At 39.8% G+C, this 24,960-nt stretch overlaps 4 protein-coding genes across 6 annotated transcripts; 3 read left to right on the forward strand and 1 right to left on the reverse strand.

Annotated features, from left to right (window-relative positions):
* Window positions 1-1,080: 1,080 nt before the first annotated feature.
* Window positions 1,081-6,002, forward strand: verm (LDLa and CE4_CDA_like_1 domain-containing protein vermiform). Of its 2 annotated transcripts, none has more exons than XM_089466911.1 (6): window positions 1,081-1,219; window positions 1,362-1,432; window positions 3,278-3,377; window positions 3,551-3,681; window positions 4,506-4,655; window positions 4,725-6,002. In XM_089466911.1, exons 2-6 carry the CDS (start codon window positions 1,381-1,383, stop codon window positions 5,873-5,875), a joined length of 1,584 nt encoding a protein of 527 aa, XP_089323037.1. In that variant the 5' UTR covers window positions 1,081-1,219; window positions 1,362-1,380; the 3' UTR covers window positions 5,876-6,002. The 2 variants fall into 2 exon arrangements, with proteins under 2 accessions (XP_089323037.1, XP_089323038.1); XM_089466912.1 differs by lacking the exon at window positions 3,551-3,681 and adding an exon at window positions 4,076-4,188.
* Window positions 6,003-6,885: 883 nt separating this feature from the next.
* Window positions 6,886-9,421, forward strand: LOC149269264 (uncharacterized). Of its 2 annotated transcripts, none has more exons than XM_089466855.1 (2): window positions 6,886-7,160; window positions 7,265-9,421. In XM_089466855.1, exon 2 carries the CDS (start codon window positions 7,291-7,293, stop codon window positions 7,858-7,860), a length of 570 nt encoding a protein of 189 aa, XP_089322981.1. In that variant the 5' UTR covers window positions 6,886-7,160; window positions 7,265-7,290; the 3' UTR covers window positions 7,861-9,421. The 2 variants fall into 2 exon arrangements, with proteins under 2 accessions (XP_089322981.1, XP_089322980.1); XM_089466854.1 differs by having other exon boundaries at window positions 6,887-7,160; window positions 7,225-9,421.
* Gbeta76C (guanine nucleotide-binding protein subunit beta-2) lies at window positions 8,044-9,722 on the reverse strand. Its single transcript, XM_089466853.1, has 6 exons — window positions 9,553-9,722; window positions 9,044-9,489; window positions 8,780-8,981; window positions 8,587-8,716; window positions 8,414-8,500; window positions 8,044-8,311 (listed from the first exon to the last, which is right to left on the reverse strand). Exons 1-6 carry the CDS (start codon window positions 9,619-9,621, stop codon window positions 8,205-8,207), a joined length of 1,041 nt encoding a protein of 346 aa, XP_089322979.1. The 5' UTR covers window positions 9,622-9,722; the 3' UTR covers window positions 8,044-8,204.
* Window positions 9,723-10,149: 427 nt separating this feature from the next.
* LOC149269266 (uncharacterized) lies at window positions 10,150-13,217 on the forward strand. The gene is made up of 5 exons (XM_089466852.1): window positions 10,150-10,705; window positions 10,765-10,909; window positions 10,976-11,724; window positions 11,783-11,936; window positions 12,005-13,217. The coding sequence occupies exons 1-5, from the start codon at window positions 10,312-10,314 to the stop codon at window positions 12,834-12,836; spliced, it is 2,274 nt and encodes a 757-aa protein (XP_089322978.1). The 5' UTR covers window positions 10,150-10,311; the 3' UTR covers window positions 12,837-13,217.
* Window positions 13,218-24,960: the final 11,743 nt, after the last annotated feature.

The following is a 24,960-nucleotide window of genomic DNA, read 5'->3' on the forward strand; positions in this document are numbered from 1 at the left end:
AATGAAAACAAACAAGAAAGAAGAAAAAATAAAACTATTTAAAGGTAAGTCAAAGGCGCGTGAGTCAGCGACAGTGCTCGAAGTTACTGGACGGACGGAGGAGTCAACAGGCGGTTTATTAACCTTTTTTCTTTTTGTCATGTTGTTGTTGTCTTCGGTGTTTTGTTCACTTGCTGTCTTAGCCACGTTAACAAGAATTTAATGTGCTGTTTGTGCGCCGAATGCGCAATTCATGGGCGAAGCGGCTCAAGTCCGCCGTTAAAATGCAGATGGTGTGACAATGTCTAACCACTTGCCATGCCACACGAGTGTGGGTGAAAATAAAAAGTAACTCAGCCAGCGGCATCAACCAAACGCACGTTCAATGAGAGGCCATTAAGAACACAGCTGTCTCTACTCCCAGTTGCTGTGTTCCTAGATAAAGTCCAGATCAAGATTGTTCCGTTGACATTTAATAGGAATACAAGAAAAAAAGTCTATAAAATTTATGAAGTTTCAGTTGGTTTTGGAAAATCGATTATCTGATTTTCTAATTTACATTCGTGGCTCGCATGCCAATATACCCTATTCACTTGCGCTTACAGTGTATGCAAAACAGTTACGAAATCGAGACTGAGAGCTGTGCACGACGCTTTTCAGAATCATAAGATGACAGCGCAGCTAAAGACACAGTTTTCAGGGTCAGCCTATGATGGATGTGATTGTTGTGATTGATTTGATTTATGCAGCTGAGTTGGCAGCCCAACACGCAGCTCTGGCAAAGGTGTAAACTCAATCAAAGGTGCAGCAACAGCAGACACTGGCACCCACATATCCCATACCAAAAGCAGGCTCACACCTGCGCCCAAGCTAATTAACCTTTCTTCAAAAACAAGCACACACACACATATACACACACACACACACACGGAGAGCGAGCGACAGCGGCTGCGCTTAAGCTGCCTTGGCATTTTCGAAATGGATTCCACAAACTGTGTGGTTTTTTTTTTACCCCTTCGAAAGCTTTGCATGTGGCTGCGCCGGCGCCGTTGTCGTCGTCGCCGTTGGCTCGAAACTCACCACACCGCCTAAAATGGCGACACACACCACAGCTTAATAAATAGAACTCGTTGCGCGTGGACAACACCTAGTGTAAGCGTGGCTGTGTATTGGAAGAGTGCACTCTGTTCACTCGACTTCCTCTGGCCAACTACAAATCGATATTTGCTGAGCTCTAAAAGTAATACCAAGTTTCCAATACAAAGACATCAGACCTCATCAAACCTCATCACAAGCCTCACCCTACATAATTATTCAAGTGCCCATTCGAAGTGTGTTTTTTGCTAATTTATGGTTTTCTGTTCGATTTCTTCGATTTGCAGCCAGCGCTAGTCTTCGAACATGGCGCGTTGGTGGCCATTTGTGAGCCTTTTGCTCGTCTGTTATGCAGCTGGTAAGTAGAAAAAAACGATCTCTCTTTATTTATCGTACATGAATACGTATATGCTTAAGTAAGAGCTGGCCACGTCGGCATGCTCGCCCACTTGACCTTTACCAGTTGAGTGAGTAGCAAAAAAAAAGTCGTCTTTTGTATTTTTTTTTTTTTATTGAATTCGCAACTAAGACGACAACAAAGAAATATTCGCCAGCCTCGGTCGTTGGCCAAGGCAAATAAACTTGAAAAAATGAAAATAAAGTAACAAAGTGTTAACCATTAGCCACATGCAATGGCCAGCCGCAGCAGAGGATTGTGGATCAGTCGTTATAGAGAGCCAATGTAATTTCCTGAGTGCAAAAGACGAAAACCAGAAATAAAATACAAAAATGTTAACAGAAATGAAACTGTGGCAAGAGACCAAGAGCTGAAGCTGTGGCTAAAGCCGGAGCTGGCCATAAAAAAATTAGCATAGGCAACTTTTGATACGATCGCGTTTGGTTTCGTTTCTGTTATTTTTGGAGGCGACAACTTCACAATGTTGTTTATGCAATACCTTTTTTTTAAGTTGAACTGCAAACGTGTTTGCGCCTGCTGCTACAACAACAACAGCAGCAGCAGCAGCGGCAGCAAAAGCCATTAGCCAATACATAAACCAGTTTTACGACAGCCTCAGTAGCTACACCTTACGATGTAAACAACAGGCTCCATTAGTGGACGTCACTTACTTACACTCGCGGCTATCACCATTTCGCTTGCCCTTTCGTTTGCCGTTTGCGCGCTGCGAGATAAATCTAAACAAGTAACGGACCGAAACAAAAACGAGAGTTGTTTGACTTTTAGAAGCCGTTGAGACTAAACCGGTTCGCAGTCGTTTTTGCTGTTAGCCGGAGACTCGCAACAAGTGCGAACGGGCCATAAAGGCTAAGAGCTGTCGATTAGCTGTAATTATGCGCATAATTAGAGAATAACAAGATAACAGCTGCCAAATAAATAAAACAAAAGCTGCAAAAAATACATAAATTTACCAAGAAAGCTTTAAACACAGTTTAACGCAAAATTAACATAATAGAATCAATTAAACTAGAAATTTAGAGAATTTATATCAATTTATTTTACCTGCAAGTAAATCACAATAGATTTTTTTTTTAATTTTAAAAATACTTTAAATAAAATTTCAAAAAATTTTGAGTAATCAATTATTAAAAAATTTAAATAAAATTATAAAAAAAGTAAAGGTAAAATTTAAAAATAAAAATTAAAAAAAAATAAAAAATTAAAAAAAAAAACATCAATTAAAGTTCATATTGCAAAAAAATTAAAAGTTCATAAAATATATTAGAAATAAAAAAAATAAATAAATAAAATAAAAAAAATTCTGATGAATACTGATTAGTTGCAAGTAAATCACAATAGATTTTTTTAATTTAAAAAATACTTTAAATAAAATTTCAAAAAATTTTGAGTAAGTAAATAATTTAAATAAAATTATAAAACAAAAGTTATAGTAAAAACTATTTGGTGAAATTTAAAATAATTTAAAAAAAAGCAATTAAAGTTCATATTGCAAAAAAAAAAAAAAAAAAAAATCATAAAATATATTAGAAATAAAAAAAAAAATTCTCGTGAATACTGATTAGTTAGAAGTTTTGAATATATTTTACAAATTTTGTTTGCTATTCTCTTCTAATTCTAATATCAAAATATGCTTTAATATTAATACTATTATTATTAAATACTCTGTGAAATATTAAAATGAAAAAATTCACATAAAACAATATTTCTTTAAAAAAAAAAACATAATTTTTTTTAACATCCAATTAAATATTTTACTTATAAATTTTTTTATGAATCCACTTTCAGCACAAGACGATAATATAGATGTTGAAAGGGAATGTACCGATCGTCCCGCTGATGAGTACTTCCGTCTGTCCACGGATGGCGATTGCCGTGAAGTGTACAGGTAAGCACTTTGGCCAGGTTTCCCAGAACGAAACATGTTGTTAAACAGTAATTCACATTGAATGATAGTACTTTGTTTGGGCATATTGTTTTGTTTTAAAATCAACATCGATTTTTGTTTATGAATATATATAAATATATATAATAAATATATATACGTAAAACTAAATAAAGGTGCGATAATGGCCGCGAAGATGGCAGCAAACGATTGGCACCGATCCGCTGTGCCTCCAGCTTGTCGTTCGATGTGGAGCGCCAACTCTGCGATTGGAGGTCGAATGTTAAGAATTGCGATGTCAAAGAAAGTAAGTGGGGTGTGTCCGCGCCAGCCGTTGAGCCCAGTGCCCAAAAGTATACTTCAAAGAGCTCGCCTCTGTGCCACCCAAAAAACTCTCTCCTACACACTCTCTAACACTCTGTTCTGTCTCTATGTACCTCTGTCTCTCTATCTATCTATGTGTGTTGCGCAGCTCATTTTGTGTGTGTCTCTGTAACTAAATGAACGCCAAAGCCCAAACAATCGTTGTCATTGCATTAGCTCAAGCCCCAATCCAAGCCCCACTCAAAAATAAATTTAAAAAAAAAAGAAATATTGCCAAAGTTCTGTTAGCCAGCTTTATGCAAATCAGTCAAGAACCGCGTGCATCGCGAATCTAGAAAAGATCCATGTCAAAACCAAAACCCAACTTTATTTTTTAGATGTACTAAGTCGGGCCTAAAAGAAATTCAGTGCCCCTCCGGCTTGGCCTTTGATTTGTATAAGCAGACCTGCGACTGGAAGGCCAAGGTGACTAACTGCGATGAGAAAGAGAGTAAGTCTACTGACACACAGCCAACCAACACAATTGGACAGCAACATACTTATAATAAGCATATATACATATGTATGTATATACAATGTTGTATGTACACATATGTGTATGTATATATATGTAGATATAGTGAACTTTGGAACAACAATAATAACCACACACCTAACCTCCCTAACACAGTCACGTACATACTTCTCACTTCAAAATTTAGACAATTGTTGTCACTAACACACACACACACACACACCCTCAATAGAGATTGGTGCATTATGCCTTATGCAATATTTTTAATACTTCTACTTCACCGATTCGTTTAGAGCCCCGCAAGGCGAAGCCTATTCTGAAGACAGATGAGCCCATCTGTCCCGATGGCAAGCTGTCCTGCGGCGATGGCGAGTGCCTCGACAAGGAGCTCTTCTGCAACGGCAAGCCCGACTGCAAGGACGAGTCCGATGAGAATGCTTGCTGTAAGTAGTCTTGGATTAATCTTGCTCAATCTCTTTGAATTGTTAATTCATGACCTTCTCTCCTCACAGCTGTCGATGAGGATCCCAATCGTGCGCCCGAGTGCGATCCCACACAGTGCGCTCTGCCCGATTGCTTCTGCTCGGCTGATGGCACACGTATTCCCGGCGGCATTGAGCCCCAGCAGGTGCCACAGATGATCACGATCACGTTCAACGGCGCCGTCAATGTGGACAACATTGACCTGTACGAGGACATATTCAATGGCCAGCGCCAGAATCCCAACGGCTGCTCCATCAAGGGCACCTTCTTCATCTCGCACAAGTACACCAACTACTCGGCCGTTCAGGACTTGCATCGTCGCGGTCACGAGATCTCAGTCTTCTCGCTAACGCACAAGGATGACCCCAACTACTGGTCAAGCGGCACCTACGACGACTGGCTGGCCGAGATGGCGGGCGCTCGTTTGATTGTGGAACGCTTTGCCAACATTACCGATGGCTCCATCATTGGCATGCGTGCTCCCTACCTGCGTGTGGGCGGCAACAAGCAGTTCGAGATGATGGCCGATCAGTTCTTTGTGTACGATGCCTCGATTACCGCCTCGCTGGGCCGTGTGCCCATCTGGCCATATACCCTGTATTTCCGCATGCCACACAAGTGCAACGGGAATGCCCACAACTGCCCATCGCGTAGCCATCCCGTGTGGGAGATGGTCATGAATGAGCTGGATCGTCGCGATGATCCCACATTCGACGAATCGCTGCCCGGTTGCCACATGGTTGACTCCTGCTCGAACATCGCCTCGGGCGAACAATTCGCGCGTCTGCTGCGCCACAATTTCAATCGCCACTACAACAGCAACCGTGCCCCACTCGGCCTGCACTTCCACGCCTCGTGGCTGAAGTCCAAGAAGGAGTATCGCGATGAGCTGATCAAGTTCATCGAGGAGATGCTGGGACGCAACGATGTGTTCTTTGTGACCAATCTGCAGGTGATCCAATGGATGCAGAATCCCACAGAGCTCAACTCGCTGCGCGACTTCCAGGAATGGAAGGAGAAATGCGATGTCAAGGGCCAGCCCTACTGCTCCCTGCCCAACGCCTGCCCGCTGACCACCCGCGAGCTGCCCGGCGAGACTCTGCGCCTCTTCACGTGCATGGAGTGCCCCAACAACTATCCCTGGATCCTCGATCCCACTGGCGATGGCTTCTCTGTTTAATTTCAAGCCAGAGCTTCTCTCCACTTTCTAATTTCCTTTCCAAAAAAAAAAAACAAAAAAAAAAAAACAACAAGTGAACCACGCATTAGTAGTTCAACCGAGAGTCTGATAAACTAAACACAAAAACCTACAACACAAGCAATAAATTTATCTATCTATCTTCTGTCTTCCTCTGGCCACCATTTTGGCCAGAATCTCCACTCTCTATCTGCCTTTATCTAACTGAATCTGAATCTGTTATTTATGAAAATCATCTTTCACTTTATTGCTTCTATATTCTTGTGTATTTCTTTTTGACTTTCCGACTTTTCGACTTTTCCCCCAACTTTCTACTTTCATTGCTCAACTTTTTGTTTCATTTCTCTATTAATTATGTTGAATGATAAAGTGAAATGTTTTTAATCAACTACAAAACCTAAAACGTGAACAGCATCAGCAAACGCTGCTACTTTGTTAAATTAAAATGAAAAACAAAAACAATTTTCACAAAAAAACCGCGCCAAAAACTCGCAGCAGCTAAATTCTTTGTAATTATATAAGTATTTTTTATAAGAAAAATATAAAAAATATATTAAAAAAAAAACAAAACAAAAAATAAATATTGTTTGTAGTTTTCATTTAATTTTAGAAAAAAGTTAAAAAAGAAAAACTGTATTGGGATTGTTTGAACCCAGTAAAAAGTTCTTCGCCTTCAAACAATCTCAATATATATTCTATTCATATCAACTTCATATTCTTTGCTTGTCCTGATCCTATTAAAAATTGGACTAAAGAGCTTATGCCTTTGTTAAAATGCATTTAACAGGCAGAAGTATTTTGATCTTAATCATAACTCTTAGATTTTTTCAGAGTTAGAGTTATCAAATTTTCGCCAAGTTTTATTTATTATTGATGCCATTTTATTTATTTTTTTTTTATACCAAAGAAAACGAAGATCGCATTGGCTTCAAAGAACCTTCTAGTTGGACACTCCTTACTAGTCTTCTCTCATTATATATATAGATGATACTACATTATATATATTGAATTATCAACATAGCTTTGCCAACATTTTTATTTCAAATAAAATCCACATGGCTTAAATATACTAAAGATATACAGAAGCATGTTTTTCAAACACACGTGTCAGAAATAGAAGTCTTTTAAACTTAGGAAATTCCCATTTATACACTGAACATAAAATATATATATATATATATATATATACATTCATTTAGGCTTAATTAACACAGCTCCAAAGATGAACAGGCGAAATTTATATGGTTACTTATTGATAAGCTTATTGGTAAGTCTGGTAGTGTTTATAGATTTCTATTATATATATGTATGCTTGCTTATATGTTGTCAAGATATTCAATATACCTGAACTGGTTTCTCAACTGATGTCAGCTGCCACAAATGGCTCTACGATAAATATGGGCGTCCATCACCTCTTTGAAAATAAAGCACATTTCTTCTTTACGAGTCCCCAATCAAATGGCAGTTCATCAAAAGGAAAGGTTACCCAACCAGCCTCTACGACAGGGCAAACCGAGGACTCCATTCAAATGTCAAAGCTAACCAAGGATCATCGTGGCCATTGGGTATATAATCCCTGGCCCGTTACATTCGGTAATCGAATTCTGGACACCAGATTCACCAAGAGTCTGCCCTATGTCCACATCAATGTCGTCTCAAATCCCAAACGCTTGTATGATCCCAGAGGCAAACTAAGCACAGTTTGCATGGGCTCCACCATTCCGCATGGAAATTTCAAGGTGGTGCGATGGGGAGATCGACACATCTATAAGCACAAGCAAACGAGTCAAGCTTTCTACTTGAAACTGCGGCGAGACATGTACATCAAGGGCAAGTCAGAGATGTGCCACAACAAGAAGTATAACAAGTGGATGGATTATCAGGAATGCGCTTTGAAGCGCAATCAGCGCCTAGAATCGTTTATACCGAAATATCCCTACCACCAAATGATCAAGGAAAAGAGTTAAGAGGGAGAATAGAGAATAGATGGCAAATCGTATTTATTTGAATTTTACGTGTTTTTTTTTTAACTATATTAAAATGTTCAATTCAAAGCTGAACTATTATTTAACCAATTACTGATAGGCCTTTTTGACCTTTTTATGCATCAATTACTAACACATTTTTAGTCTAAATTAAAAGTCGATAGCTTTGGTAATTATTCTTTCATGCACTTTATTTTTGATATCATGTGGGTATTAAGCCGTGTAAGAGCCTACAAAGCTAGTTGTTGTTTTGGTCTTTGATAATAATAATGCTAATAAACTATGCATATTGAACCAAGTGTGGAGCAAAACGAATCGTTCTGCAATTAGAGCCACAGACGCACTTGTTGATCCCAGCTGGTCGAGGCTAGGCACATGCCATTGGGGCACAGGCTGATGCAAGTTATTCGATTCTCATGCCCAGACAGTGTACCTGAAGATAGAGGGAGAGAGCGAGAGAGTGAGCGAGGTGAGAATGAACAAAAATCAATACAAGTCGTAGGCGAATTGAAACCATCGACGTTCTGCCACCTACCTGTGTGCCGTTGCTTCATGGCATCCCACGAGTGAACGTTGCCCTCAATGCCGGCGCACAATATGTAGCGACCGCTGGTCGATAAAGCTAATGGGCACAAAATCAGATTAAAAATTTTCTAAAGTCAAGGCGAAACCAGAGAAGAGTGAGCAAAGCAGAACGCAAATACGCACCGCACGACGTGAAGCCCGTGTTCTTCTGGGGCGGCTCATAGAGTCCGATTTGTTGGTCGGCACGCAAATCGTACATGCGCGCTGTCTGATCCTCCGAGCAGGAGGCGAAGCCAAAGCCACTTGGGTGGTACTAAAATTAATGACCAGGTATCGAGCAGAAATACAAAATAAAAGCCAACTGATTCAAACTTACGCAAACGGACGACACATCCATCTCGTGCCCAAAGAACATTTGCTTGTGTCCCTGTTCGCGTACATCCCACAGCTTGGCAGTTTTGTCCACTGAACCGGTTATGTACGTATTCATATCGGGCGACAATGAGAGGCCAGCAATGTCGCCAGCATGGCCATTAAAGTCCATTGTCTTGACACCCTTCTCCAAGTCCCAGTGACAGCTGTTATCATATATATAATTACGTTCATTATGAATTATATAATTGATATCATCTCAACTTACATTTTCATATCACCCGATCCCGTGATCAAGTGTCCATCATCCAGAAAACGACATGAGCTCAGGAAGCCCTCGTAGCCAATTAGCTCTCTAACCATCTTGGCCACTCCGGATGCATCTCGATTGTTTACATCGTAGACGGTGCATTGATTGTCCATGCCACCGCAGGCCACAAAGTTGCCCGATGGCGAAAATGCCACAGTCATTACCCAGGCGGAGCGCAAAGGTATAATCTGCACCTTGTTGGCTGTCCAAGTGTCCCAAATGATCAATTTGCCATCCAAAGAGCCAGTGACACAGTGGCGAGAATCGCCCGCAAAATGCACCGAGTTGACCTTGTTGATGTGACCTTTTAAAATCTTTTTCGACGAAAAACGTATTTTGGGCACATCGCTCATGTCACCGCATTTGTCCGCCAATGTGCAATCCGCCTTTGACTTTTGGTCATCCTGTCGACATTCAAAATATCAATTAATTAATTTACATACTTTTTTCATTTTAGAAAGATTCACCTTAAACTTTTGTATCATGCCATTGATCTCGTCGTAAAGTTTTTGGGTTTCTGGATCAATTTTCGGCATGATTGCGCATTAAATAACTGCGACAGAAAAAATATTTCAAATATCCGTTACAGCACAGTCGACCAACCAAGCACGCGCCACGATGTAAACTAAAATCGAAATAAATATTTAACTTACACTGTTATGATGATTTCAAAGCATTGCTTGAGACGGTAATGCAATTAACTAATTGGATTAGTTCGTTAGGCGAAAACAAATACAAATTTTGAGGAAATATCCAAAAGTTGCGCGCGTATTGCAACCACACACTCGCGCATGCCCATTGAGCAGTGCTGCCAATTGCTAAAAACTTAGCATCTTGCAGCGCTGTAACAAAATTGTTAACAGCCGTGCTCCTCACTCCTCAGTCGTACGGTTAGTCTGCAGTCGAAATCAATTTAAGTTGATTTTAAAATATATCATTGTTTGTTTTTAATCAAATAATTTAAAAAAAATAAAATGAATAACAGTTGCATAGCATCATTGTGCTTAACATTTTTCGAATTTCGTTATTAATATTTTTCGCACTCGATTAATATCGATAGAAAATCGACATCAACACACAGATGTTAAGCGTGCCATTTAACAGCTGTTTAGTCACAAAAAGATCTTGGGACCACAAGAAATTGCTTATATTTTTAATAGCTAACGCAACACCCGTCAGCCGCCAAAAATGGAGCAGAGGCATCGGTACTAGGATTTACGCGCATTATGGAAACACTGCAATGTGCCAGTGAAGTGGCGCATATGGCGGAACAGCAACAAACTGAGTCGCTGGTAAACATAAAACGCATTTCGGTGCCCTTTGGAAGTCAAAGTTTGATGGGCACGGACATGGCCAAAGCCGGGGATGTGAACCAATTGCTAAAACAGAAACCACAGCACACGGAAACGCTTGGTAGCGTCTCCACCCAGGCACAGCTTGCAAGTCTCAGCAGCATCGACAGCCTCTGCGACAGTGTGGTTGATATACCCAAGGAACTGATTCTCATCTCTATGGTAGCCCAGGAGCAGGCGCTGTACAATCCCAAAAATCCGCTCTACCGCAGCACAAAAAGCAAGGATGAGAAATGGAGTGAAATCGCGAATCACGTGGGCTGGACAGGTAAACTAGATATTAAATTTTAACCAAATAGAATTCAAACTAAATGAATCCATGAATAGATGCACAATGCAAGGCCAAATGGAAGGCAATGAGAGATCAATATTGCCGTGAGCTAAAACGCGCCAAAGCTAATACCAAAGGCACCGTCAAGTGGAAATACTTTAAGGAACTCGACTTTCTGCGTCCCTATGCGCTGGCACGCAAGTAAAATGAGTGAATTTCTGTTTTATTTATACATGTTATCTGTAGCTATCTATATATACATTCTAGCTATCGCTCTCGTGGCTCCCAGAATGCCAATGGTATTTTGACGGCTATGACGCTGCCGAATATTACCACAACAACAACAATCACGAGCAGCAACAGCAACAACAACAATGCCAACAACAATTCGTTTAGCAATAGCAACAGCAGCAGTCAAAATCTGACTATGTCTGCTGAGCCGACCAAATTTGCCAATATCAAAATCGAGGATAGAAGTGGCTCGCTCTTGGAGACTTGTAGTTTTGTCCCAGCAACAACAACAACGGCAACAACAGGAGCTTCGAACGCAGTAACGCTTGAGAAGAAAACGGATACAACGCGTGGTCTAAGCGCATTTATAGCCAGCCATATTATACAGCACCAACAGCAGCAGCAACAGCAGCCGCAGTCACAGCAGCAGGATACCAATTGGAACTATTTGACCGATGCAAGTGGCAATGACGTTGGCTCAGCCACATCTATTACGGTTACCTGCGAGACACCGAATCAGGCGGCTAGCGACACGCTGTACAATGATTTTGTGGACTGTGTGAATGTTGGCAGCGTTGTGAATCAATCCTCCACGCACAATGCCGACGAGGAGGACGATGATCCCATACACACATTTCTTAATATCGAGAGCTACTTTGAGAAGGAGCTAATCATGCTGATACAGCAGGAGGATATGATCTACAACTATAGCAATCAAAACTATCGCAATGTCAAACTGAAGTTGGAAGTCTGGGATGAGATAGCACGCAAGCTTAAAAAGCCAGGTTAGGCAAAACAACTTTGTATAATTTGTATTATATAATAGTTCATATCTAATTTTAGTCAAGCAGTGTCGGGGAAAATGGAAGGCTTTGCGGGACCAATATGCGCGGGAGTACAAGCGTCTGAAAACACAGCTGAATGGTTACGTGACATCTCGATGGAAGCACTATGATTCCCTAAGTTTTCTGCAGAAATATATACAGCAAAAGTCACTGTAAGTAGTTCGATATATTCAGAGACAGTATCCTCTATGGATAATGTTTTGTTGATTTATTTTTTCAGCGACGGAGACACATTGAATATGCTGATGCCCAAACATGATTCTGTTGGTGAACTTGAGGAGCATATGGACGAATCGTCATTGCGGAATTCCGAGCCACAGACGAATAACTTGGACACATCGCCTGGCAGTTCATCTCAATTAAATATATCTACACTGCCAACGCTAACGGGTCCACACAAAGCCGAGCTGGCCGTCACAATGGAGCAGCAGCAGCAACAACAGGAAGTGCAGCAGCCCAGTGAGCTGTGCGTGGCCAGCTATGATGAGATGGATATAGAAAACTATATAAATGGCGATGTGGTGCATGATGAGGACGATGAAAACGACAACGATGACATGGACACGACGCCAACATCAGAACAGCAATCACAGCAGCAACAGCAGCAGCAACAACAACAACAACAACAACAGCAGCAGCATCATCATGTAGTTAACTATGAAAATGATGAGGATTCGGTTTATATGACCGTAGAAAGCGTTACGAACGCGCTCACCAAATCGGAGCAACTTAATGAAACGGGCAGCAGCTTGGAGCCGCAGCAGCTGCAACAACAATTACAAACGGCTAGCGACTATACACAAAAGCTGGAAGTGACTACGCCCACGTCGACCAGCACACGATATCAGAACACAGCCAATACACCATCAACATCTAGTCAGGCTGTCTTTCCGCTCGGCGGCTGTTCTATGGCTGCGGAGGAGGATGAAATCGGGGCCTTCTTCAAGGCCGTTGCCATGAAAATACGCAATGCACAACTGGAGCCGGTGGCATTCACGGATCTGCAAATCGATATACTGCGGGTCATCAATGAAGCGCTGCGAAATCACTAGGACATCATACCAAGTGAAGGATGCGAAGAGAGAAAGATCTCGTTCTCGATGGACCTCCCGAAATGGTTTCAATACGTTGCGCGTTATTAGTTTTTAAGTGTTATTTGAAGAATGTTTTTTCTGAATTATTAACTTGATTTGATATATCCTAATCATTTTTATAATTGTCACATACTTATACACACCCACACAAACTTATACCAAGAACGAAAAGGTTTTTTTGTACATAGAAAACTGTAATGTTGTTAGTGTGCTTCCAGTAAAAAGAACTGGAACTAAAATACAAAATTGTTAGTCCCGAAATAGCGAAAAAAAAAAAAATACATAATATATAATGTGTACAATTACGAAATGGAACAACAATATAGTGAATGAAGAATATATGTATATATTTTTCAAAAAAAAAAAAAAAAAAAAAAGGTTAAATAATTTATAGTTTGCAATCTTTAAATGGAAATCTACTTGTGGAGCAGTTGAATTTTTTATTTTATATGGAATCTAAAAGAGATTATATCCATATATAATTATGTATATATTTTATTCTAGATATCCATACTCGCCTATAGAGAAATACTCTCTTAACAACTAGAACAGTAGTGAATGCCTAACTACTTCTCTGGGGCTCCATTGGCCAGGGTATACAAAATCAATGCAGCTGACACTCAGCAGTTGATGTAGCCTCTTTGAGCATGCTTTGAACGTGGGCGCTGCCTCGCTTTGGTCGCTGTTTGCAGCATCTGTGCACAAACATTTGGACAACTGCTGAGCAACGCAGCGAACTGGAGTTGCCGCCCAAGTGGAGCACTTGCGCAGACCACCCAGAGCCCCCCGACAGTTGGCTGTGTCTATGTGGTATATAAGAGACAACAGTTGCTGCTCTTATTTGGCCAGCCGCACAGCTGGCACTGAAACATGGCTGCTCCTTGGCATTGGCCAGCGGTTTGCGAAACGGGCACAAACCGGTTTAGCTGCTGCGCCCAATCAGCTGGCAGTGCGAGCGAGACGACTCTACACTACCCACGCAGTACATAGAGCGCACCGGGGGCGGGGCTAGCGCCATATGGCGGCGCATTGGGTGTGGTTACTCAGCCAGCAGGAGGCGCAGCTGCTGCTGCTGCTCCTGCTGCTGAAATTCCAAAATGTATGTAAAAGTGAAAATTTTTAATAAACATTTTCATTTTCAGGCGGAAGTTCGAAGCCATTGAAAGCTAATCAATCGGAGAGAAACGCAGCTCGATAAACGGAACTCTCCCGCATTGGGGGGCGGCGGCAAGTGTTCGCCAATTGGGGGCCACGCTTGATTGATTCGCTTTAGTTATTTGGTTTTGCAATTCATTTGCATTTCAGTTCTCAACGGTTGAGTGCGCGAGTTTTAATTAAATCAAATATGGGCGTGGGCAGGCCTACAGGTAACTCAAAATTATGGGCTAATCAGAAAGGGGGGAGAAATTCGGATTTTGAATTGCAAATGACATTCATATGTTCGGCAACAATGTTATCAACTTCAATTATATTGAAGATGGATTTTGATTGGAGTCGAGACATGGCTTATGACATATAAAGTTATAGTAGATATGGAAAAGATTGATACGATAGAATTTTAATATTGTATATATAAGGTGCTTGAGTGAAATGATGAAGGGCCAGTTGGGAGGCAAAGCTGATATATTTTGCAAGTAATTTATTCTATATGGTCTGCTGAATCTGAAATAAATCTAAATTATTGAACTTTTTTTTTAATTTAGAATTTTACATTAAGTAAATATTAAATATTATATTCTATTAATATATTACTATGTGTTTATATTTTTAATATTTTAAAAACAGGAATATTATTGTTTTGGGAATCCTTAGAATACATTAGCGATTCTCGACTATTCGTTCGATATAAATGATGAAAATTTATTAACAATTAATAACAAAAATCAATTTCAATATGAATAAGAAATATTAAAATAAATGATTTAACGAATCAATTCAAATATATTAAAGCTGATGGTATATGCATTTTGCTTAAAAGCAAGAAGGCGTGGTTCGATAGGCCTAACAATTTTTCTCAGACTTGCTATGAAGTGTATCAAGTTTTCAACCTCTATCGAAATTTTTCTTCTTTCTGTCAAAATGTTGAGTATATGGAGCATTGTAAAATTAATATAACATAAATTGCTTATTTAATGCATATATTTAAATACTTTTAAATATTCCTTTACCTTACTTGTTAATTGATTACCTGCACACATAGCTGAAACTTGGCTGACCTCATATTCTTTTTAAACCTATTAACTTACATATTTCTTTATTTAGTTTAAATATAAAGAAAATTGAATTTTTTGTAGATATCGTCTTATTCGTTCGTCTTCTACTTGCTGCCCTATACTAAACGCCCTATGCAGCTCAATCAGTTGAACAGCTCAAATGAAAACTCACAATTTTCTGCTGCTCTGCCGTGTGGCAAGCAATTTCCAAGACGCAACGACGGAAACTATTTTCGCGGCTCATTTAACGGGCTTTGCCCGGCAGGCAAATAACTAAAAAAAGAATCATAAAAAATATAAAATATATATAAATATTTTTTATTGCTTGCGGGCAAGTGTGTTACACGGTTAAACCAATTTACCAGCTACCCTAACCACCCGACACGGCATCTACGGCGATTGCGAGCATGCCTCACTGCATCCACGCCCACAAATCGTGTCCCATATATCCTGCAGGCAAGTTTGAAGAGATAGCAAAGATTGTTGGGACGTGAGACATTTGAGCAGCTGTTGCAGGGGCAATGGACTCTTAATGGGCGAGCTCTAGCTCTGCGGTGATTATAGAGTATATTTACATACATTTATAGCTATACATATTTATATTTAAGACTCATTTCATGGCCTGTCTCGCACTTTTTACTCGCAAAAATTGAAAGCCTCCAGCTTTGGGTCGCGCACAAAAAGAAACGAGCGAAACTCACAACGAAAGTTGACGACAAAATGCTGACAAACTGCAACAGTGACGGCGACGACGACGACGACTGCGACGGCGACTGCGACTGCGACAGTGACTGTGTGGAAACCGTTTGGCTGTTATCATAAATAAAGAGCGCCAAATGTCAAACGTTGTCCGGGTTATAATATCATAAACTAAATGCAAGTGGCGCAGAAATCAAACATGCAACATTTCGAGCATTCGAACAATTCACGATTTATTGGCCATGTTCATAATGTTGCGACTGGCAGTCGGAGCGGCTGGAGCGGGCCTGCACTTTTTAAACTGAATTGTTTCCGGGAACTGTTGCTCCAACACCAACAACAATGGCACACAACAGCAACAACAACAACAACAACAACAAAAACGAAGCGCTGAAAAGCTTGTAAAACATTTGTAGCAACTGCTGCTGCTGCTGTTGCTGTTGCTGTTGCTGTTGCTGTTGCTGCTGGCAGTTGCAGCCGCAGTTCGCAGTTCGATTCAATTGCGATGCCAAGGCGGCAGCTATTGCTACTGTGGACCACGTTCACCCAGCCAAAATGTTTTATTCATAAAGCAGCAGCAGCAGCGACAAGATCATCGCCGTTTGTTGCTTTTGAGTGTCCGCTGGCTGCTCAATGCATCCAGTGGCAGCTCCTGTTCCTGTTGCTGCTGCTGCTGCTGCTGCTGCAGACCCAGCCGTTGTCGGCCTATGCTAATTTTCAAGCAAACTTATCAGACGGCGCGCATCTTGCCCAGCCTTTTGGCTGTTTGTTAGATTGCCCCACATGACCAACTCACAAAGGGGTGCTAATCGCCAAATTTACAACTTGATGCTAACGCTCAAACAACATACAAACACATCTCACACTCACACACCCACACACACACACACAGAATACTTGAGCAAAACGCAAATGGTCCAGAAAACAAAACGACCGCAAAAAACTGTGGGTTTAGTATCTGCAACTGTTTTGCTAGACAAAACTATAAAAATCAACACAGCGCATAGAGCTACAATGATAGCTGCACACACACACACATACACTTCTATGTACATATATCTATGACAACACAACTCCCAAGCTGCCCTCGCTTCAAAGTTGCTGCCAACAACGACTTTCACTCGCCGCCCCGCTAAGCATGCTACGAAAAGCGTTACATTTGAAAAATGTACTTTTTTCACACTACCCCAACAGGCTCCCCCACCCCACTCTAGCACACTCACTGCGGTGACAGTGACTGGCGCATAGTGGTGCAGAGTATGTGGAAAAACTTAACATAGGATATAAATTATATAAGTTTATGTCTAATGAAATATCTTGGAGTTTTCATTTGTCGTTCATATAAAGATGAACGAATCAACAAATAAAAATAATAGTAATAATAATAAAATTATAACAATAAAATTGATAATAATAATAATAATATAGCAATAATATAAAAATATTTTAAAAAATATTTGTATTATATAATTTAATATTTAGACAAAATTATAAATTATGCTAGTATAACGAAATATACATATGTATGTGTATATAAATATATTTCATAGAGGTTCTTTGTGTTTTATTTTCTTTTATATTTCTTGGGTTTGAGCTATAAATATATATTTATATTTCTGGCTATCATTCTTCAATAATGTATTAATTCATATTGTATAAATTTATTTTGAATCAAATTGAAGTCATCATTTCATTAGATATACTTGCATAAATAAAAGTTTTTTTTTATATTAAATGTGATAGGGAAATGCAGCACAATAAAGTAAAAATAAAATAAAAGATTTTAATATATTATACATATTTATTTTTTTCTTTAGAAAACTTTTTTTTTTTATATATAAGTACATATTTAATAATAATAATATATAAAACTTGTTTTCAAATCTAGCCATACTAATGTTTACCACTCTTGCACCACTGTGCCAGCTAGGTGTATGTGTGCATAGTATGGTGGTCTAGTGGTGTGCGTCGAATGGGTATTTTTTACGGCCGCATTGTGTTAGAGAAGGCCCATAACACTTTGTTATGTGCGCTTGACAAAGTTGTGGCGGTCTAAAAGTGCTTAGTTTAAAGCGATTTTTACTCGGTTTTTCTATTCTTTTTTATGTACATTTATCTCCCTCTCTCGCCCTCGTTTGGGTGCATAAGAGATAAACGCACATAGCTGGCAATCGGAATTGGGTGCTAATATGGTCAAAGAGCTGCGCTCGACTGGCCGGGGCAGCTGGTGTGGGCTGGAGCGGAAGTGGCAGCCGCATTCTTTGGAGTCTTTTCTTTTTTCGCTCTTTTATTTTTAAAATTTAAAGATTTGCACATGCTGATAGGCACAATAAATAAATCTCGTATAAAGGAAACGGATAACGGATATTTGCGGAATTTAGAGACACGTGTGAGTGTGGGGGGCGGGCGGATGAAACAAATGGCTTTAGCGGAAGGCATTTGGCGTACTCTGCATACATAGGGTGACTGCTGTGCATCGCATATGTTAGACGACTTCCAGCTGCAAGCTGATAACTGGCCAAGGACTGAGCTGCTGGCTCAAAGGAAAGTGCCAAAATGCCAGGCGCGACAAGTTCAACACCTTTTGAGAAGGCGATGCGAGGCGAGCCGAAGCGAGGCGGGGCGACACTATTGCGATCATGATCCACTCGGCCAGACGAAAAAAAAGCAATAAGAGGAGTATATATAGGCAGCAGCAGCAGTAATAGCAGCAGCAGGCCGTTTGGGCCTGGCTGAATGTCAACTTTATTAAAAGAAATTATAAATTGGTATGCCAGTCAGTTGGTCGGCACCGAGACGCGGCACCACTGGCAACCACTGGCAACCACTTCACAGGCACCGCGCGCAAAATTCCAGGCTCACACATCATTAAACGAGCAAGAAACTGAACAGAGAGGCAAACAGTCTGAAGCTTAAGTGGTTGGCCAGGCTTTCAGCCATTACAATTACTGACAAAAAGCATCAAGGTAATAATAAAAACAAAAGATATACCAGAGCGAGGGCAGCGCCTACAGTTGCCAACAATGCAAAAGAAGAACTAAGACAGGTAGCTGTAGCAATAAAAAATGAATAATTGTAAAAGAAACTTAAACTAATATAAGTAAAAATTGTTTTTAAAAAACTCACTAAAAGCAGTTTGCTAATAGACCAAAGTCTCGATCCATTAGCCGCATTGTGGCTTACCACCCTCGCTGCCAAAACTCTTTAGGAATTCTTCGCTACAAAAACAAACAAAAAATCGCCAAGAATAACTTGAGGCCAAGAATCCATCGCCTCGCATTGCTTAGCGCGCTGAGACAAAAGGCACAAAGCTCATGTCAGGACTTTTAGAATTATGATAGAGTTTTGATGTTGTCATAAAAAAATTTAATTGAAATACCAAAAATGGCAATGAATACCGCCAGACGGCCCAGATGAAGACGTCAATGTGGCTGCCGCTGCCTCGGGACTTTGACTTTTAATGTGTATATTTTTGGTAAGCATTAAGTATTTATTGCAGACAATGTCCGCCATGTATCACTAACTTGAGTGGAGCCTCCGCAGCTGCCCATGGGCCCCAGTCCCAGTTGCAAGTGCCCCAACTTCAAGCAAGATGTCAAAATGAGGCCACTTAGGCGCGACTTTTGGAAATCAACTCACGAATCGACAAAAAATAAAAAGAGTCAATGATGATGATGCCAATGATGATGATGATGATGACAACGACAACGACAGCAAGTAAGTTGTAGACCGCTTGCTGTGCAGAGAGTCAGAGTCGGAGTCAGCGCGAGTGGTTAACTCTTTAAGGTGTCGCCAAGACAAACAAGTTGCAGATGCTGCAAGCGAACGAGAGGCTGAGCTGAATTTTTGGTCCAGTTCTCTGGCTACATTTCAATTACTTTGTGGGGCAGCCATTTAAATGAAAATGCCACACATTTCGCCCAGGCACAAGCCAAGCACAGCAGGTAGTTGCAGCTCCTGCTCCTGCTGCTGCTGCTGCTGCTGCTGCTGCTCCCCCTCAGAGGTGCGTTGGTAAGTAATCATAATCTTAAGGTAATAACAGGCACATTACATGTCACATTAATAAGCGACGGGCTGGCGAGCCAAGCGTTTAAATTAATATCATAATTCATATTGCAATAATTTAGCATGTTAGCAACGCACATGCAAGTTGCCAGGACGCGCTCGTCCTTGCTTATTAATTTTATGTGACTTTATTTTTCTACATCTCTCCTGCAAGTATTTTTTCCGTTTCGCCAAGGGTGAGTGTGTGTGTGTATTCTGCGGTTTTTCCTCATGTGTGTTGGTGTGCAAAAAAGAAAGCCAGCGATGCTTGTTCGTAATGAGAGTGCGACATAGGCAAACATTTACATTCAAGTCCTTTAAGCTTGATAAATGAGCAGGCCAGTCGAGCATGCGGGCAAACAGGCAGTGGTTGCCAACTGCCTAGCTAAATCGGCTCATGTGGCGTATGCTTAATTTTCTGCGGCTATCGATGCGGGCAAGTACAGCTATTAACTGTAGTTGCTGCTGAAGCCAAGTTATTTGTGTGCTCTTTCCTTGCATAGAATATAATGGGTATTATTTTGTAAGTTTTGACAAAGTCTTGGAATGAATATATATTTATATTTACATATTTATTTTCATGTTGACTACATAAATTTCGTTATTATAAAAATTATAATTAAAATGTTTTTTCATGAATAATAAATTTTCAGTATATAATATGAATAACAATACAATAAATAATTTGAAAGAGCTTTTCAGCACATGATTTTAATGTATAATAAAATGAAATAAAAATAAAAAAATTATTTTTCTAATGAATTATAATATACTACTCTTTCAGTGGTAAATATAAATAATAAATAAATGTATAAATAAATAAATTGAAAATAATGTAATCAATGCAACATAATATTATTATTTGCTGTCATTAAATTTTACATTATGTTAAATATAATAAAATATTCATATTTAGAGTACTATAAAGTACATTTCTAAAAACATGAAAATAAATTTATGGAGCCATAACATAATACATAAAAGAATACCTTATTTATGCTGCTGGAGCCCCCTAAGCTCCATCACTTAACTAAGCTCTTTAAATATTTTAGGTAAATTTCTTGAACTTCCTTTCGCACTATTTCAAGCAGTTGATATTAACATTTTAGAAAGTTATTTACCAAATTTCTTCAGCGCTTCAATGAGTTATATAATGTCTCCAAAATGTAAATGAAATAATGTTGGCCACTGCGCAGTCCGCAGGCAACAACTGTCAACACATAACTATCTTCATGTCAACATGAGATGCCAAAGGCTTTATAATGCCGATACTCGTAGCATCCCAGCATCGCCACATCGATGCATCGGCGCAAATATTTACCAATATCCAGTAACTGCCCCAACTCAGGTATTGAGTGACTGGCAGACTCAAGATTTTCTTGTCCGCATTTCATTTTCATTGGCAGCCACTGTACAAATGTCAAAAACAATTTAAAATGCCATTTTTACATGACGATTTATTTGTTGACATGTTTACAGGCCCATTCTCTCGCTCTCGCTTGCTCTTTTACTCCCCTTCTCGCTCTCCCTCTTGCTGCCCGCTGTGGCTGAAGATTTTTACATTTGGCAAAAGCCGGAGGCGCACACAGCTGCAAAAAAGGCCGTTGACAATCGCCAGAGAATCAGAGATTCAAACGGGCTACGGATGCTGGGAGCTGCTGCTGCTGCTGTTGCTGCTGCTGCTGCTGCTGCTCTGCTGAAGATGGACGCAGACAGATTGCGTGTTTTGCATAGTCAACTACAACTACGGCAACAACAAGGAGTACTTGCTGCAACTACGACAAGCCGCTTAGCACTTGTCGCCCGGCTGCTACCAACTATAAATCTGACTCTAGCGCATTGTCCCAGCCAACCACACACACACATATACAGGCAAGAGGGAGAGTCGGAGCAGCTGCCCATTGACCAGCATTGAGCAGTATTGACCAGTTCCCGGTTGGACCACGGTAGCTTCTTTTAAAACTCAATTTGCGCTAATAAATCGCCGAAAAAGCATTTTGACAGCTTATGATGCGCAATGGCGCGCGCATAAATCTTGCGACGTTCCATTTTTTTCCGCTGCTCTCTCAATGCATTTCCAGCGAAAATCGCGCGCGCGCGGCTTTTGCCACAAACGACAAAGTGAACCGGGCGCAGGAGCTACAGCAGGAGGCGGAGTCGAAGGTGAGGCCAGCACGGAACTGACGACAACAGCGACGACGACGAAGGCGACGGCGACGGCGACGGCGACTGCCGGCATTCGTCATTATTTGTTCATTTTTAGCATTTAACATTCCGCCAAAGCGCAGGCAGAGGGGCACAAAAGGTAGCCACAGCAGTCAGCTGGAGCGGATTGGGGTGCTGGCGGTAAACGATGGGCCAATATTGATTGTTGAATCTGTAGGTCATGTTGTTGATCGGTATTAGATAACTGTTTGCTGCTCTATATAGCTAGGAATACTGTGATGAAAGTCTAATGTAGCTCTATAGCTATGATCATAGTTGATCATGGCTGATCTTAGTACGTCTACAGAGATATAGTGACACAAGCTGGATGAATATCGGTAGTCAAATTCGATTAATAGTAGTGAAATTCGTTCTACATGTAAGTAACCTTATCCAATATAAATAATAATAATAAAAATAATAATAATCCTTGAATGAGGGGTTGAGTTAGTCTTGATTTTATATAAATGGTAATCTCTAATAAATAAATAAATATAGAGTAATAATAAATATATAGTAGGTGGTAATATACAGTAATAAATAATATAAAAAATAATATAAAATAAATAAATAATATAATAATATTAATATTAAATATAAAATATATAGAAATATATAGTGACATATATAATATCTGTAAATAAATAATTTAATACAAAATTATTTTATTTTAGATAAACATTTTGAAATCAGTTGCTTTACTTAACTAAAAATTCTCTCAACTTTTTATTGTATTACAACATTTAATATATTATTGTAGAAATATATAGTGCAAAATAATATCTATATATAATAAATAAATAATATAATAATAAATTAAACGAGTTGCTTTACTTAGCTAAAAATTCTCTCAACTTTATTTATTTATTGATACATTTTACACACTTCAAAAATAAATATATTTAAATATTAATTACAGCAGATTCGCCTTATGAAACTCAATAGTTAACATAAATATTTTCTATTATATGCCTTATTTTCTAATTCAAATTTAATAACTTTCTTTGGTAAACTCCCACTCTGCTGCCCATTGTCCAGATCGTGCAGCGCAAACATTATTCGATTGGACGCTCGACCGGTTCTTTGAGCATCTTCTAAGCCCGCTCCATTGCCGCCGCATTGTATTCAATTCGATTTTTGTCAACAACAACAACAACTTGGCCACTGGCCGCTGTCGTCGCCGTGTCTGCCACAAATTTCGGCTGGCTTATATGGGAACTGGGCACTGTGGACTGGGGAGTAGCGCTAAACGAGCGCCTGCCTCGCCCCAAACTCTAATTAATTCCCCATGGGCGAAACACTTTTTCGGCTGCTCCATGCTCAAGATTTGCATAGGATGCGCTGGCCAAAAAGAGTAAAATCTGTATTTTATAGCCTATGCGCGAGTTTCTCGAGAAATATGCATCTGCTAAGTATGAGTGCGCAGACAGAACACAGGTGTTCCGAAATACACAATTTTTCAAGATTGCAACAACTTTCTGCTCGCACAGTAGCCTGAATAGCCAGCCTCAGTGTCTGCCTGGCTGTCTCTCTGTCTGTCTCTTTGTCTCTGGCTGCTGCTCCAGTTTTAGCTGGTTGCTCTGTGCTCTCTGCTGACTGCTAACTGCTGACTGCTGGCCCCAGCAAAATCCAAGAATTCCAACTGTGCGCTCAATTGTTGTTGCGACCCGAGCTCAAAGATTCTTTATAAGCGCGCACAAAGTCAAAGACAATCAAAATATTTGCATATTACCAATTTTATATGCAAATACCCCGTGTCAGTCGTGAGCCGCCGCCGTCGTCGTCGTCGCCGTCGTCGTTGTCGTCGCAATGGCTAGGACTCCGACTCTGACTCGCACTGAGTCGGAGTCAGACTTGGACTCGGACTGGAGTCTTTTGGGGCCGCTTTGGCGGCTTGTAGCTGGCCTAATGCAAGCAACTTTACATTCCCCACTTTACACAGCAGCGCGGCAACAAAAGAGCCAGACAAGGAGCTGGACGGACGGACCCCCAGCCCCAGGCTTTTGGGCACTCGCTCGCCAGCAAGTGGTGTGACAATCGCACGTGAGAGTGCATTGGACCTTGAGCACAAGTTCCGAGTCCAAAAAAAAAAACACAAACACATATAAGAAGAAACAGTCAACAGCCAATGGACGTGGATGTTGGGGCGTTGAGTTCAAAGTGCTGCCAGAGTTGAAGGAATTGAAGGGCATCCAGCAAAGGGGGCGAGTCGGGCACACTGTTGAGATTTATAGAACCGGAGCGTAGACAAACCATATGGGCAATAAAATGCCTATTGGCATACGCCCAAGATCCGTGGCAAGGCCTTAAATATCAATATTATGTGAGTAATTGATGCGCTGTGGCAAGCAAAAGGCAGGCAGACAGAGAGAAACGCTGGGAGGGAGTGAAGATGTAATTGATACTCGAATGGGTATTCATAGGAAAATGTTTTTTCTTTTACATATATATTTGAGTAAAGTTAAATAAATTAAAATAAATATATTGATGATGCTGGAGATTGAATCTATTATTTATGTATTTATTTAAACAATTTTTAATATAGTATAAAGATAATATATAAATAATATATTAAAATAATATACAATTTGCATAAGAAAATAAGCGAAAATTGAATCCATTAGTCCATTAATTTATATATTTATTTAAAAATAATTAAATATAATATAAATATATAATAAATAAATGACAAAGTAATATAATATTATTTAAAATGATAGTCCAATAATTTATATATTTCTTTAAAAATATTTAAATATAATATAAATAACATAAAAATATTATATAAATATTCAAAAAGAAAATATTTTATTTTTTTATTTCATTTTATTATAATTTTTTTGAAATGAAGCATTTTATAAAATTTTTATTTTTATTTTCAACTGAAATTTGTTAATGTTTTAATATTTAATTGTCAAGTA

This window comes from Drosophila arizonae, chromosome 4 (assembly GCF_054131065.1).
Source record: "Drosophila arizonae isolate 15081-1271.41 chromosome 4, UAZ_ARI_1.0, whole genome shotgun sequence".
NCBI classification, from domain to species: Eukaryota; Metazoa; Arthropoda; class Insecta; order Diptera; family Drosophilidae; genus Drosophila; species Drosophila arizonae.

What these genes read in the sequence shown, in the direction of transcription:
- Gbeta76C (XM_089466853.1), bottom strand. Translation starts at nt 9,621, where the DNA reads ATGCCGAAAATTGATCCAGAAACCCAAAAACTTTACGACGAGATCAAT. An exon ending in GCATGATACAAAAGTTTAAG is followed by an intron (nt 9,490 to 9,552) that starts GTGAATCTTTCT and finishes GAATGTCGACAG; the next exon opens with GATGACCAAAAGTCAAAGGC. An exon ending in GGATCGGGTGATATGAAAAT is followed by an intron (nt 8,982 to 9,043) that starts GTAAGTTGAGAT and finishes ATATGATAACAG; the next exon opens with CTGTCACTGGGACTTGGAGA.
- LOC149269264 (XM_089466854.1), top strand. Translation starts at nt 7,116, where the DNA reads ATGAACAGGCGAAATTTATATGGTTACTTATTGATAAGCTTATTG. An exon ending in ACTTATTGATAAGCTTATTG is followed by an intron (nt 7,161 to 7,224) that starts GTAAGTCTGGTA and finishes TATGTTGTCAAG; the next exon opens with ATATTCAATATACCTGAACT.
- LOC149269266 (XM_089466852.1), top strand. Translation starts at nt 10,312, where the DNA reads ATGGAAACACTGCAATGTGCCAGTGAAGTGGCGCATATGGCGGAACAG. An exon ending in GAATCACGTGGGCTGGACAG is followed by an intron (nt 10,706 to 10,764) that starts GTAAACTAGATA and finishes ATCCATGAATAG; the next exon opens with ATGCACAATGCAAGGCCAAA. An exon ending in ACGCAAGCTTAAAAAGCCAG is followed by an intron (nt 11,725 to 11,782) that starts GTTAGGCAAAAC and finishes ATCTAATTTTAG; the next exon opens with TCAAGCAGTGTCGGGGAAAA.
- verm (XM_089466911.1), top strand. Translation starts at nt 1,381, where the DNA reads ATGGCGCGTTGGTGGCCATTTGTGAGCCTTTTGCTCGTCTGTTATGCA. An exon ending in GATTGCCGTGAAGTGTACAG is followed by an intron (nt 3,378 to 3,550) that starts GTAAGCACTTTG and finishes AACTAAATAAAG; the next exon opens with GTGCGATAATGGCCGCGAAG. An exon ending in GTCCGATGAGAATGCTTGCT is followed by an intron (nt 4,656 to 4,724) that starts GTAAGTAGTCTT and finishes CTCTCCTCACAG; the next exon opens with CTGTCGATGAGGATCCCAAT.